This window comes from Grammomys surdaster, unplaced genomic scaffold, assembly GCF_004785775.1.
Source record: "Grammomys surdaster isolate TR1022 unplaced genomic scaffold, NIH_TR_1.0 126546, whole genome shotgun sequence".
Taxonomy (NCBI): domain Eukaryota; kingdom Metazoa; phylum Chordata; class Mammalia; order Rodentia; family Muridae; genus Grammomys; species Grammomys surdaster.
The window spans coordinates 7,756,804-7,772,706 of NW_021621338.1; the positions used below are offsets into that span (position 1 = coordinate 7,756,804).

The 15,903-nt window shown below is 44.2% G+C and overlaps 1 protein-coding gene across 1 annotated transcript in view; it reads left to right on the forward strand.

The window, feature by feature from the left end:
• Sgpp2 (sphingosine-1-phosphate phosphatase 2) overlaps positions 1 to 15,249 on the forward strand; it is a 108,940-nt gene extending 93,691 nt beyond the window's left edge. Inside the window, exon 5 of the mRNA XM_028760739.1 lies at positions 14,638 to 15,249. Coding sequence (XP_028616572.1) covers positions 14,638 to 15,189 — 552 coding nt within the window. The 3' untranslated portion in view covers positions 15,190 to 15,249. The remainder of the gene's footprint in view (positions 1 to 14,637) is intronic.
• Positions 15,250 to 15,903: the final 654 nt, after the last annotated feature.

The following is a 15,903-nucleotide window of genomic DNA, read 5'->3' on the forward strand; positions in this document are numbered from 1 at the left end:
AGAGAGAGAGAGAGAGAGAGAGAGAGAGAGAGAGAGAGAGAGAGAGACCTCTTTGCCTCAGGAGGAAGCTTCCCATGTTCTTCATGACATCTCAAAAGCCACTTGGAAAGTGGATTAATATAAACATCAACTAAGTAAAGGCTAGCTTGCCAGTTAGCAAGAACAGACAGTTCCCCCCAAAAGAAATTTAAATATTCATCAAAAATTATAAGTTCATTTGTATTTTCAGGGATATTTTAAAATAATAAAAGAGGGGCCAGAGAGATGGCCCAGCAGTTAGGAGCCACTGACAATTTGAGTTCATACTGAATATGCATCTTGTTAGCATCTTGTCAGGAGACATGCAGACTGGGATGGAAGCATGTGCTTGGCTCTGGGCAACCTGCAACCCACTAGGCTGTGAATCCTTTGAGGATAGCAGTCTTTTTTCTTTGCTTTTCCTTGCCATCACTTTTGCCCTAGTTCCCAGCAGGATTCCTGGCATTGGACTCCCAATAAATGGTCACTGGATGACCACCAGTATGAACAGATTACCGGCTGTTGATCTATTTTTTCCCTGTTATTTCTTTGCAATTTATTGATTCAGACTGGGAAATAGTCAGCTACTGGTCTGACCTCATCAGATCACAGAGTACTTTTTCTTTCCAGTGTTTTTTGTTTTGCTTGTTTGAATAATCTTTATCTTATAAGAAAGTGTCATATGGTAGGAAATACTGTGTCAGCATGGAGGCCCATATTGTAACTTTCTAAGAATATAGGGTGGCAGGTTTAGTGACCTTGGAGTGATGTGTAGGGAATAATAAGTTTAGTTGTCTGGAAACCCAATTCTCTTTCTTCCTTCCTTCCTCCTCCCTCCTCCCTCCCTCCTCCCTCTTCCCTCCTCTGTCCCTCCTCCCTTTCCTCCCTCCCCAACATGCTGTCTCCACCTCCTCAGCACAAGGGTTGTAGGCACTCATGGCCATGCCGAGATTTTTACATGGGTTCTAGGATCTGAGCTCAGGTTCTTGTGCTAGGACAGCAAGCACTTAACCCACTGAGACAGCTCCCCAAAACCAGTTCTTAGGAGGGAAGGACATCTCACAAGAGGTCCTCAGAATATTCCAGGTACATCTCACTTGATCAACGGGATGACAGAGCAGCTGGGAATGGGAAAGGACATTCCATGTCTTCTTGTGGACTTGAATGTCATGACAACAGATCTTGCTACCTAGTCCTTGGACGTGAATGTGTAAGTAGTACCAGAGATCAATGAGAAGACTGATGCCACATGTGTAGGATGAGGTACGTGGGGTCTAATTCTAGAACCCTCACTTTTGGGGTTCAAGCAAGAAAAAAATTTACAAAACATTTATATAGATGTGTCAAATTATACTTGTGCAGCTCAGAAATTTTCTAACAAAGAATGTGTGCTTTGCTGCATGTAAATATAACCCGTGCCAGGAGACAACATCACCAGCCCAAGTCCTGTGGTCTCGATTCTGCGTCCCCCTAAAGGCACTGCTGCCCAGATCATCAGCATTGTCCACTTGTTTAATGGCATGTAGTAACCAGGAGCACACTGGGGAGATTGACTTTCCCTTAAGCTTGTGAAATCAGCCCCTATTGAGTGTAGCTTCATGTTCATCTGCAGCATTCATTAGCAGTAGTGCTGTCGAGACCAGGCCTTGCTAGGCCACCCACTCTAGCTTCAAACTCTTAGGCTCAAGCAATCCTCCTCCCTCAGCCTCCTAGACAACTGAAACTCCAGGCATGTGCCACCATGTCTGTGCCACCATGTCCAGCAGAGTTTATTGCGTTTGTGTGTGTGTGTGTGTGTGTGTGTGTGTGTGTGTGTGTGTGTGTGTTAGGGTTTTACTGCTGTGAAGAGACACCATGACCAAGGCAACTCTTTTAAGGACAACATTTAATTGGGGCTGGCTTATAGGTTCAGAGGTTCAATCCTTTATCATCAAGGCAAGAATATGGCAGCATGCAGGCAGGCATGCTGCAGGCAGAATTGAGAATTCAGCATCTTTATCTGCAAGCTGCTAGTGGAAGACTGATTTCCAGGCAGCTAGGAGTAGGGTCTTACAGCCCACACCCACAGTAACATACCCACTTCTCCAATAAGGCCACCCCTCCAAATAGTGCCACTCCCTGGGCTGAGCATATACAAACCATCACAATTTAGTATTCAACTATGTGAAGATGCTCCACTGTTCCTTCATGATTGATGTACGTTTGGGTCATCCCAGTGAGACAGTTATAAATAGTACCACTCTGAACTTCCCTTTACACCCTTTAGTGCAGACAGATGGGTTTTATCAGAGCCTGAATGCAGGAGACAGGGTATCTCATAGGTGTGTGAGTGTTCATCTTCGAGATCGGCCATTGGGTCCTGTCAGTTCCTGCTCTCACTGGAGGCATATGGCAGGTCCCCTTCTCCACTGTCTCCTCCATCTTCATCTCCTCCAGTGAGATGTCTCAGTATCTTATTTGATTTTGGTTTCTCTGCATGGTGATTTTTTAACCCCCTTTATATGTTTATTGGCTGTTAGATATCTCTTTCTTTGTGAGGTACCAGTTGTTTTTAACCCCTCCCCGCTTAACTGGATCACGTGTCTTTTTACTGGTATTTATCAATACATTGCTAGCCAAATGTATTACTAATTCTCTTCTGTGCTTTGTAGCTTCTTTTTTTTTTTTTTTACTCTTTTATTGGCAGTTGTTTTTTTTTTTTTTTTTTTTTTTTTTGGTGAGAAGTTTACAGTCTCAGTGGAGCCCAATTCCTGAATCTTTAGCTGATGGTTATAGTTCTATGTCCTAAGCTATTTTTCTCCATACCACAAATTATGAAAGTATTATTTTATATTATATCTATGAAGATTTAATCATTTTACTCTGCTTATTTATATCTATGCTCTACTTGGAGTTGATTTTGTGACTTTTATTTTATATGAATGCCCAGTCCACTGTGTACTTGGGATCGCTGTCCTTTATGCAGATACAGAAGGATCATCTTCATAGTAAATCATGTGACTACTTACATTCTCTCTGTATACACCATGCTCTTCCACACTGCTCTATCTTCTTGCTAAGACCACTGTTCTGTATGTTTATTGGCTGTTAGATATCTCTTTCAAATATCTAATATCTGATGGATATTAGACCTGTGTAACATCTGATAGATCTTAGACTCACCATCTGCAGGTGGTGAAGGCCTTGCAGCCCTCTTCCTTGCTCTTCTGGGCTCTTGGTGTTTCCATATTCATTTTGCACCCCGTGCAGCTTGTCATTTTCTCTACTGCTGGGCTCTCACTGAGGTAAATGAGTGTGTGTATTGTCTTGAGAGAACTGGCATCTCGCATTGCTGAGCATCCTTGCCCATGGATGTATTCAGATCTTTGCTTTTTCTCAGGACCATTGTGGTTTTCTGGGTACGGATGTTACATATCCTATATTATCTGGTGCATCAGATGTGTTTATAAGTATCGCATCTGTTAGGCATTGTTCTAAGTCAGACATTCGCAACCTGTGGGTTGTGACCCCTGTGGGCGTCGAATGACCCTTTCACAAGGGCAGCATATCAGATATCCTGCATATCAGATATTTACACTGTGATTCATAATAGTATCAAAATCACAGTTAATGAAATACCAACAAAATAATTTTATGGCTGGGAGCCAGCACAACATGAAGAACTCTATTAAAGGATTGCAGCATTAGAAATGTTGATAATCACTGTTCTAATTGTTCTTATGAGTATTAGCTACCCCATAGGATAATTCACAGCAACCTTGTGAGGCAAGTTGTATTTCTATCCCATTTTTCCTATTAATGAGACCTTAAAGAAAATGATCAGAACTCTCTGGGATTGAGATGTCCAGCCTCACCACAGAGGGAGCATGCCATACATACATTTATGGACTGTCTTCTTGACACTCCATCAAGCAAGATGCCAGGAGTCTGGCTTTCAGATGAAGGGAGAACTGCACAGTACTCCCCTGGAAAGCTTAGCTTTTGCTCAGGGACCCAACATCCAGGACACAAGCCAGCATTCACCAAAAGCATGGAAAAAGGACAACGGCAGACTTCCTTCTCTTCTAGGTGTGAACAGTTATGGCACTAGGGCCACCAAGAATTCACAGATTCCCTTTCGTGTGCATAAGTATCACCACATCAGAAATTCAAAGATGACTTTTTCAGTGCATTCTGAAGCTTTTATTCTCATGTGTGTTTCACAGAAGAAAGTGGGAGGCCCTGCCATGCTGCATAAACATGACTGTGCTGGCCTCTGCCGTCTAGCAAGTTGAGGTGGAGTTGGTCCCTCACCCGTGGACCCCTTGTCCCTCAGCATCATCTGAGAGTTTGTTAGAAATGCAGTCTCAGGTGCCACCTGGACCCTGTGTCATTGGAAGCTGCATTCAAGAGCTTCCCTGTGGGGTTCTTATGTGAGGTGCAGTGTGAAAGCAGTCCATACACATCACATCTCCTGACAAGACAGTGGGAATGCCGATTACACACAACCTGCATGGACCTGTCGGATACATACGTCCCATGGAACATGACTCTGCTCTGTTCTCTCCTTACTCAGAGGCCCTGCTGCCCACCCAGGCTCAAGAAAGATCACTTAAGGGTCTGACAGTGTCTTTTGTGTCTGCCGGCAGCTCGGCCTTCCCCTGTACCTGCCAATCTCATGCACTTCTCAGCAGTTGTCAGAGATGATGATAAAACCCGCCTGGAAACATGTCTGAGCTGCTGTCATAATCCTCCTGGCCTGCCAGGCCCTGCCATGCATCACAGATAGACTGTTCATACACACGGGATTTGGGGTGGGGAGTTTGGTGTGGTTCGTGAACAACTGCTGGGACTTGTTAGACTCTGAGGAGCCAAGAGAAGTAAGCGATGATTTTCCTTTTCTTTTTCTTTCTTTTTTAAACAAGATCCCAGGCTGGCCTCAAACTTACTCCGTAGCTAAGGATCATCTAGATATCCTTTTTTTTTATATATATATTTTATTTACATTTCAGATGTTATCCCCTTACCCTATTCTTCCCCATCCCATCCCCCCTCCTCCTGCTTCTATGGGGATGTGCCCCCACCCACCCACTCACGCCCACCTCCCAGCCCTCGAGTTTCCCCCACACTGGGTGTCCAGCCTTCACGGGACCAAGGACCTCCTCCTCTCCTACCTATGCCCTACAAGGTCATCCTCCCCTACATGTACATCTCTCCCTAAGTGCTCCCAGGCTGGTGGTTTCAGCACTGGGAGCTCTGGTTGGTTGGTATTGTTGCTCTCCTCATGGGGCCGCAAACCCTTTCAGCTCCCTCAGTCTTCACTCTAACTCTTCCATTGGGAACCCCATGATCAGCTCAATGGTTAGCTGTGAGCATCCGCCTCTGTATATGTCAGACTCTGGCAGACCTCTAAGGAGAGGCTCCTGTCAGCATGCACTTCCTGACATCCACATCAGCATCTACCTTTGGTGACTGCACATGGGATGGACACCCAGGTGGAACAGTCTCCAGATGGCCCCTCCTTCAGTTTCTGTCCCTCACTTTGTCTCCATAGTTGCTCTTATGAGTATTTTGTTACTCCTTCTAAGAAGGACTGAAGCGCCCCCACTTTGGTCTTCCTTCTCATGTGGTCTGTGAGTTTTATCTTGGATATTGTGAGCTTTTGGGCTAATATCTGCATATAAGTCAATACATACTGTATTTGTCTTTCTGCATCTGGGTTATCTCACTCAGGATATCTCTAGTTATATCCATTTACCCGTGAATTTCATGATTTCATTTTTTAAATGGCCGAGGGGTATTACATAAGTGTACCACATTTTCTTTATCCAGGCAGAATCATTTCCAATGAACAGAAATCATTTACCTTTTAATAAGACAAAACCCAACCAGATAGCTTGTCCCTTTAAGGGAGATTCTGAGGAGAGTAGTGTGAGAAAGTTTAATGCTATTGGCATATTTTCATTGATTATCTATAGAGATAATATGTTCTGTATATTAAATATGTTAGATGAATAAAGTGAATTTCTTTTTACCTTTCTTCAATCACAACTAAAAATCATTTTTTTGAAACAACACCAAAAAAAAAAAAAACCAAAATCTTTTGAGACAGGATCCTGCATTGCTCAGACGAGTCTAAAACCTAGTGAAACAGTGAGGTGGGTAAAGCTTGCCCTCCTGTGACCTTCAGGTGACCTTTGTCCTTGTGTGACATCAAAGTGAGGTTTTGTCTTACATCTACGTTCTTGAGACAGGATTTCTGTAGCTCAGGAAGGTCCCGAATCACTGCCTAGGCAGGGCTTACCTTGCACTGCTTGGTTCTGCCTCCACTTCCCCAGTGCAGGATTACAGGCGTGGACCATCACGGTCAGCTTAAGCTTTTATTACTTATTAATTTGAGGGAGGAGAAGCACTTGCTACTCTGCCCCGCTCTGTTACATCCATGCTTTGTAATATTTTAACACACCCACAGAAATCCACTCCTTGTCAAAATCATCGTCATTTCTATTGAATCTTTAAATAGCCTCCCTTTGCTCTAAAACTACAGCCCCGAGGAAGCTGGCGTCCTCTTTTCTGCCCCGTGTGGCTTCTTCCCAGCATCAGTGAGTTTTCAGAAGGTCTTTTCAAGCCTCTCTTTGTAGCCACAGAGTGCTATGCTTGTTGGTCCTTAGTCCTAGATTGGTAACGGTCCTAGGCCCCATAAAGTGGCTGGCTTCAAGAACAGCCATGGCTCACAAAGGAGCATCCGCTCTCAGATCCCACGACAGCAGATCTTACTGTTCGTGTCACCAGCGGTGGAGCAAGAGGGTTACTTGGCTTCCTGCTTCTGATTGAGCTCGGTTTCTTTTTCTGATTTTTATTTCACGTGTGGTGTTTGCATGGGTGTGAACACACATGCATGTGGTGCACATGTGCGGTGCACCTGTGTGCAGGTGGCATGGGGCTACAGGTTGACACTGGACAATTCCCCCTTGATTGCCCTCCACTTTATTTACAGAGACAGGATCTCTTGTTGAATCCAGAGCTTCCCAGTTCAGCCAACCTAGCCAGTTTGTCTCAGGGACTCCTTGTTTGGGATTACAGGTGGGTGACCACGCCCACCTGGCATTTATCTGGGCACTGGAGATCTTATCCCCTGTACTTAACTATGCTCTACTAAACTCTGTTTGAGACAGATTCTCACTCTGTAGTCCAGGCTGGCCTGGAGCTTGCAATTCTCCTGCCCCAGGCTCCTGAGTGGTAGGGCTTACAGGCCCAGGTGTGACACCTGACTTCTCTGTAGACAATGATGTCTGATGATTGAAAATTAATACTTTTAAACATATATATTCATTTTTCTTCCCCATACAAATGCTAATTACATAAACCCCGGTTTTTGTCTGAAATCACTAATATGTATATTCATAAGCACTGTGGCCTCCTGCTTGCTGAAGCCTGTCTTCATTATTCTAAGAAATCAAATTAAACCTACACTAGCACAGGAAACCATTCAAAGATGTTCAGGAGGAGACACTAACAGATTTCCAGCGGCTACCTCCTTACTCTCGAGAGGAAGGCCAGGTCTAGCTTGGGTCATTGTCATTTTCGTGGGCATTCAGAGCAGTCTGTGTATCTGGGCTTTGCCTGGGTTCCTGGCTCCAGCTCATTCTGTGAGGCCCTCAGGGCTAGAGCAGGCCCTTCATGTTCTCAGCAGGGGATCTGGCAGAGGGGAAGATGCCTGAGCCAGAGTTCCCCAGCCTACATGCCTAAATGGTCCAGGGACCTGAAAGCATTCTTTGCAAAATTGAGTGAGTATCTGGCTTTGCCCCTCTTTCTAGCCAGACAACCTTGGGCGGCCCTAACCCCTCAATGGTGTTCTTCAGGGGAGATGCTGGGAGATAGGATGAAAATTTGTCCCAGTAAACCACACATGGGAAAGGAATGGAGGGTCAGAACTCACTAATGTAGATATAGACAGAGGGGTAAGGGCACACTGTAGAACTTTCCAGAGATGCTCACCAAAACTGAACAAGTCCTTTCTGTTTGGCTAGTGATAAGAATGCATAATGTCATGTGTTAATAGACATTGTCACTAAACTCCGCCCTGACGTTCCTTTCCTTGGAGGACTCCTGTCTCACTTTTCAGGTTATCTGTTTTATTTTATTCTCCCTGACATGTGGCAGAAAGCTTGCCATCCTTGGCTTTCTGCATCTGGCTTTTCTTGCTCAATGCAGTGACATCAGCTCCCATCTACTGTCCTGAAATGACTTGATTTCTTTCTGCCTTTTGGCTGGATGAGCCTCCACTGTATATACATAACTCATTTTCTTTATCCGTTTATCTGTTGAGAGATACCGAGGCTGATTCTATAGTGTGGCTATTGTGAAGAATCAAATGGTATTTTTATTAATATAAAAATACTAATCTTGACATAGTGATGTACATGGTCAGGATAGCACTCTGTAGGCAGAGGCAGGAGGATTAGGAGTTCGAAGTCATCTATGGCTACAGTCAGAAAACACTGTCTCTAAATAAATAAGTACTATACTGATAGAAAAAAAGACAAAGGTATCAACTGCATAAAATTCAGGAAAATATGGCAGTGAGTCAGTAGAGCATATGGAAAACAGAAATCATCTGTAATATTCCCACTCAGAAAGCCCAATTTATTTCCTTCTGATATTTCACTCATGCATGAGTGTGTGTGTGTGTGTGTGTGTGTACTTAAGATTAGACTGTGTTCTCTTCATTAAATCTCACTTATTGTTAACTTTGAAGCCATAGGGAGGGGCATGAGATTTCCAGACATGTGTCTTTTCAAATGGAAAGTGTTCCTGCTCTATTATTAAATAAGGAAGCAGCATGCTTCTCATCTCATTTTTTGTGTGAGCCGCAGGACATGTTCAGCCTGTGCCTTTTCAGTCTCGCTGTGATGCGTGCCCCTTTCTTTAGAATAATTTTTCTTGCTTGCATTTTTGAGTTTTTCTCTAGTGGAGCACGTTACCTTTGGTCTTAGTTGCATGAATTGAAATAGCCCAAGAACAATTTTCAAGTGTAAACTAATCCTTCCTTCTTTCCTTCCTTCCTGAGACCTAGTCTCCTGTATTCTAAGCTGTCATCAGACTCACTCTGTGGCTGGAGATGACCTTGAACTTTTGACCCTCGTGCCTCAGATGCCCTGAGTTCTAGAACAGGTGCATGCCACTACACCCTAGTTGTATTCTATGCTGATGCTGGGGGCTCCTGCACATTAGGCAAGCACTCGACCAACGGCGCAGTTCCCCCAGCACCGTAGGTGATGGGAGCTTTGTGAACAATTTTACTGTCTTCATTTTCTTCAAATTCCTTGAGTAGAATCATAGGTCTGAGTGTTCGTGTAATGTTGTATGCTTTGTAGTTTAATTATCTTCATCTCTGGAAACAGTTTTTGAAAGTTTTTGTTTTGTTGGGGTTTTGTTTGTTTGTTTGTTTGTTTTGTTTTAGGACCAGTGCTAGGGCCAGCCTGAGCTACAGAATAAAGCCTTGTTTCAAGATAAGTTATTTAAAAATAAAACTTAGAGCATTTACAGTTCTTTTATTTAGAAGTATTTACAAAATAATTTTGTTACAAGAAATTTCCAGTTCCCAACTTGGAAATCTCACTAGTTATGGCTCAGGTGTTTTTCTTATGAAAATATCTAAATACTTTTATCATAGTATTACTTTTCATGGATGAAAATCCAAATGCATGGCTAGAAGGGACGGGGGAAACTCCATCTTCAGCCATATTGGCTAAAATTAGTTTTGCCTCAAATGATGGGGCTGTGAACCAAAATAATTTAGTTTGGGTTGAAGATGAACATAATTAAGTTTATAAAGACTATTCCAACCAGATGTCAGGGACTTTGGTAACTGTAATTACAAAAGAAGACAGAAGGAACCAGGGTAAATTCTTATTTATACTTTGAAACAATGGGTAGCCAACACCCAAGCCTCCTGACTTTGCAAGCGAGTGTCTGCTCTAGTCCAGATGCTATGAGAAAGACTGCAAATAAATCAGCAACCTTAGCTCAACCTTGACTTTCTGTCCAGACACTTTTAATGAGCCCAGAGGAAAGTATCTCATCACAGCAAAGGCAAAATAATGGAAGTACATGAAGTATGTTCTTCACCTTCTGCTCAGTGGGGAGGGAGATCACTGCCAGCTGTGGAGATACATGACAGTGTGTGAGAGAGGCATAGCCCTAGAGTCAAGCCTTAGAGAGGAGAGAACTAGCCAGGTAGAGATGGCTGGATCACACTATAGCTAAAGGAATACAAAACTGTACTCGGTGTGTTTAACAAAAGGCAAGTGGGCTCAGCCTTGACCATAGAAGCTTCTGTTTGCAGTGGGCCGCGGTTCAGTGAGCAGAGACTCATAACTCGTCAGAGTACTGGAAATAAGTGTCTGTTGAGTGCATAATCCTAAACAGGACATCTGCTCCACCCACTCCAAGTCTCAGGGAAGAGAGAGCAGAAAGAATGACCAAGCCAGAGGATGGGGATGAACGCTGTGAAAAGATGTTTTCAGGACATGGTCTTGCACTCATGAACGTACATCAGCAGAAGCTACCTGAACAAGGCCTACACAGGACTGAGCCCATAAATAGCCTATCAGGGAATGGAGTGGGGCTCATGAGGCCAGCCTCTCCCCAAGGAGCCCTTAATGGTTATTGGAGTCATTTTTAATTCATATGTGAAAGTTGTCTATGCTCCAGGGAACTCACTGTGTAGAACAGGCTAGCCACGAACTTACAGAGATCTGCCTGCATGCCTCCTAAGTGCTGGGATCAAAGGTGTGAGCCACCCCCCCAAAAAAAATTTAAAAAAATTTAAAAAGCAAGCAGACTCATTTGAGAGATGTGGGAAAGCTGTGAGAAATTCCTGGAAAACGCTGAGGATTTTGACTGTGCTCAGGCTCTAGGCTGGTGTTCCTGGGTTTTATTTTGTTTTGTTCTAACTTTACATTCACTGAACCTAGATTATGCTGGGGAGGCAGGGTGTAGATTCCTGGCCGTACTCCGGATCAGATAGGGGAGAGTGTCTGTGCTGCCTAGTTTGAATGGTTCATGACATAACCTAGGAGCATCTGGGAAGAAAGTTTTAGTTAAATCTGTCAGGGGTCTCCATGAGAACTGCAGCCATCAAGATAGCCCCATGAGCAACCATGGCTGGAGGGCCAAGGAAGAGTGAGTGAGCTGGCTTTGGGAGACTTCCTTCCAGAAAAGACTGGAGCTGCTTTATCTCTATGGATGAGGCAAATGTCCCTTTTGTCCCTGTTGACTTCCTTGGGAGTCAGACATGTGACTGGTGGACGTGACAAGGGGCCTTCTGAGTAGCAGTATCTCCTCTTCCCTGTGAGAGGAAGGCTTGTTTGTGGTGTTTCACTCTCCCCAACTCTTAACAATAATGTTCCTTTAAACACGTAGACAAAATACTCCGGTCCTCAGCAGGCCATCTGCACAGAGGTCCTCACTCATGTGGCCGTGGATGGGCAGATCCCATCTGGGGAAGATGCTAAGTTTAATTTCACTTATTTACAAAGGAAATAATAAATGCATACATGTGATATAAAACTCTAGTGTGAAAAGTCCCCTTCCCCACTGTGTACCCAAGTGCATTGCTCTGTAAATATCTACCTGTCCGTGTTCCAAGCTTTTTGTCAGTCAAAATAGAACTATATCTTACCCATGCTATTCAGCATCTTGCCTTGTTACTTATTGGAGGATTTAACAGTTTGCTATGCTCTGTGTCATTTTAAAAACACCATCCTCTTAAACTGTGTAGAAATCAGTATGTAAAAACTCTGCTCAACAAAGTGTCTCTAAACCCATGCAGGGAAATACATTATCTGAAATTGGGATTGTCCGTTCACTTCCTTTAAAGGTTATAGCAGCCAGGGGATTCTTTAAATCCAGGTGGGCAGAGCCGCTGAAAGCTGGCTTCCTCACCAATCCCAGCTCCTGTTAGCTTCTGTCACCTGCTGTTCTTGGCAGGTAAGACAGCTGCATGAGTGGTATCCTTAAGTTGGAGGTCCCCTTTATACCTTTTTGGAGGGTAGATGTTCTCACTCACATAGGTCTTCGACACTGCTGAGCTTTCCAGGGACAGAAGCTCTATCCATGATTGAAACACATATGCTCACCCCCATTTCAATCACAGAGAAGCCTGAGCAGGACAAACATCACCTACTGGAGTGATCCTGCATCCTGAGTTACCAGCTGAGCTGCAGGAATGGGTTATTGGTAAACAAGAGGACTGTTGAACAGCCTTGAGTTCTGCATGTACCTTCTGTGCTCTGACCACTCCACACAAACCTGAGTGCTTAGTGACTCACAGACTTTATGTCTACTCCACTAGTCATAGAGAAAGCATTTCTGCTTCTTCTCAGGTACCAATAGGACAGTGTTGGCGCTTCACTTCTCACTGAAGGGGCTCTTCCCACTAAAGAAAGCAGTTAGAGCAGGCTCCATCTGGATATGTCGCCAGAAGGGTTGGATATAGTCAGCAGAAAGTTCTGCTCTGTCATCGTTAGCCTGACAGCCTAGGCCCACCTTGCCTTTTGTAAACTGCTTGCAGTATCCTCTTGTCACAGCTCTGTCCCATGGTGTAACTATAGCACAGTTAAATGCAACATTACTCCTAGAGAAGGACTTGGTGAGGACTTCCAGTATCTTGCCATTACCAGCCACACCATTGTGCAGAACATGATGACCTCAATTCAGCTGTGGGCAGTTACAGCCCCTGGGCCAGACCCCTAGGTGAGGCTGCTAGTCCAGTAGATAAATGTGTACCTTTAAAAGCTACTGACAAGTTTCTGCCCCATAAAGCATGCTGTAGCATCTTGCACGTGGCTTAGTGGAAGACGGCTTCATTAACAGCCTTAACTTTCTCTTTGGGTCACTGAATCAGATTCTCACAGTAGAGCCCAAACTGGCCTGGAACTCACCATCCTCCTGCCTCCACTTCCCAAATGCTGAGATTCCATATGTGCATCACAATGCATTCACCACCATGCCCAGCTAACAGAACTGTGTCTGAAGGACTGGGTGAGGAACAGATCCTAGGAGATCCTCAGCATAGTCTGAGGAGATAGGAGTACAAAGTTAGGGGCCTCTCTAGGTCTCTGGGGGCCCCTTAAAATGCAGCAGCTGACACTTAGCAGTGTTGTTAGACAGGGACAAAGGAGCCCACAAGCATTTCCATTTTCATTTGTTTGTAATGGTTTTTAGTTAAAAAACTGACAAGTCATTGGCATAAGTTTTTGTGAATTTGAGGTGGTAAGATGGCTCGACAGGTAAAAGATGCTCAGTTACCACCACGCCTGATGATCCGAGCAATCCTTAGGAACCACACAGTGGAAAGCACCCAGCTCCCTTTGACTTCCACAGGCCTGCTGGAGTGGGCACACGTGCACACACATATAATGTAACTTTAAATTTTAAGAAGTCTGGCACACATATAATTTTTTAAAATTTATTTATTTATTTATTTTAAACTTCAAATTTTATTCCTCTCCCAGTCCACCCTTTGACTGTTCCACATCCCATACCTCCTCTCCAAACCCCTGTCTCCACGAGGATGTTCCTACCCCCCAACACACACACACACCCCACCTGACTGCTAAACTCCCTATAATCACCATCTCAGTATGGAAGAGTGCCATGTCCCTAGACTGCATCATGACATCCTTTTTGGTCACACAGGGTAAATCAAGACTTCTAGGCAATGGCTGATAACTGTTCTCTGCCCTTGAGGTTTTGTCTTTTAAAGAATGCCATATAAATAGAACCAGGCAGTATATAACCCTTGGAGCTTGGCAGCTTGTTCCATTCAAAAGCATTTCCTGGAGATTTTATCCAAGTTGTACATTGCCTTTTTGATTGCTGAAAAGTATTCCAGGACATGAATAAAACACAGGTTTTTTTTGTTTTTGTTTTTGTTTTTTTACCCTTTCATCCAGTCAGGAATCTGGGGTTGTCTTCAGTTTGGGGTGATTATTAATATAACCTCTATAAACATTCAAATACCAGCAGTCACAAAACACCAGTGTTCATTTCTCCCCAATATGATTTGACTCTTCCATCTTATGAGTAAATATTGGAGTATTTTAAGTATTAGAAAGCAGTATTGAACAGTGTATTGTAATAGTGTTTCTGCTATAAACTGTCCAGTTTCTTTACTTACAGGGATGTCCCTTTCTCCTGTGAGATTTACTCTAGTCAAGTGGGGTCAAGGAGTTAATGGGTCATTCATCTGGTAATGTTTAATAGTCAGAGTTTTTTTTTTAATGCAGTTAAAAAAAAAGGCATTTAGAGCCTTCACACTATCTGCCAAGAAAGGGTAGTGCCACCTCTATGAAGACTATGGCAATTCTTGTGACCTAACATATATATAACAATATAAGATTAAATGCCATAAAACTATCAACCACTCACTCAGAAAGAAATTCAGAATTTATTCTTGAAATACAGAAATGTTCTTGTAAGAGAGTACATGGCACCTGTATAGTGACTAGGTATATTATTTCCTATTTTCACTTTAAATTCTTAGCTTTATACTTTCTTTGAATACATACTATAAATCATACAGAGATTGTATTCCCAGTCCTAAGCAGCCATTTTCCTTTTTTCTCCCGGCAGGATGTCCTGGGTGGTGTTCTGATCACTGCAGTCCTCATCGCCCTGACCTACCCTGCCTGGACCCTCATCGACTCCCTGGACTCCGCCAGCCCCCTCTTCCCTGTGTGTGTCATCGTCGTGCCGTTCCTCCTGTGCTACAATTACCCTGTGTCTGACTACTACAGCCCGACCAGGGCGGACACCACCACCATCGTGGCTGCTGGGGCCGGAGTGACCCTAGGATTCTGGATCAACCACTTCTTCCAGCTCGTGTCCAAGCCCACCCCGTCTCTTCCTGTGATTCAGAACATCCCACCCCTTACCACTGACATGCTGGTTTTAGGTCTGACCAAATTTATGGTGGGGATCATGTTGATCCTCTTGGTTCGCCAACTGGTGCAAAACCTCTCCCTGCAGGTATTATTCTCATGGTTCAAGGTGGTTACTAGGAACAAGGAGGCCAGGCGAAGACTAGAGATTGAAGTCCCTTACAAGTTTGTCACCTACACATCTGTTGGCATCTGTGCCACAACCTTTGTGCCAATGTTGCACAGATTTTTGGGATTGCTCTGAGCCCAAGACAGTTGGGAACCAGTCTGCTAATGTGAGATGCAAAATGTGAGAAAGCTGTTGATTCAGGTAATCTCAATGCCTCCCGTTTAAGGAAATCTGAGTCATATTTTGTTTTGCTGATGTAACATAGATACTACTGTTATGGTGCCAACCATGTGATTCATTTGTAAGGACACCAAGCTCAAACCACACCTGAGGTCTGCAAGACCACCCCTCCCCCTTTCTGTTACATGGACTTAGGACCAGGTCTTGGGTGGACAGGAATTGTGGCCTGGCTTGGAATGGCTACAAGCCCCACCAAGCTCCAGAGACCCAGCAGACTTGAGGTAATATGAAGGCAGGATAGTTCTTTTCAGTTACAACCATGCCTAATGCCGAGTCTCAATCCCCAAACTGGAGTGTGGTCTGGGAGTAAGGTAGGCACCAACTCCTTGGACAAATTGGCTTCTTGTCCTGTGATCAGACTGGACTGTGCCTGAATGGGTGGCGAGACCATTAGCAGAGCCATGAGGCCACTGGAAGAGCCTGCTTTATTTGCCAGCCCATCTCCTCCAGGCACTGTTAGCCGAAGCAAGACGCTGAGCTTCCTTGGATATAGTCTACAGCATCCCTGGATTCAGTTTCTATGCTAGTGTAGCAACACATGACGGGCTGCCAGCTTCTCACAGGTGGGAATGAGGACGAGCTGAGACTCCTGCATGCTCCTGCTTAGCC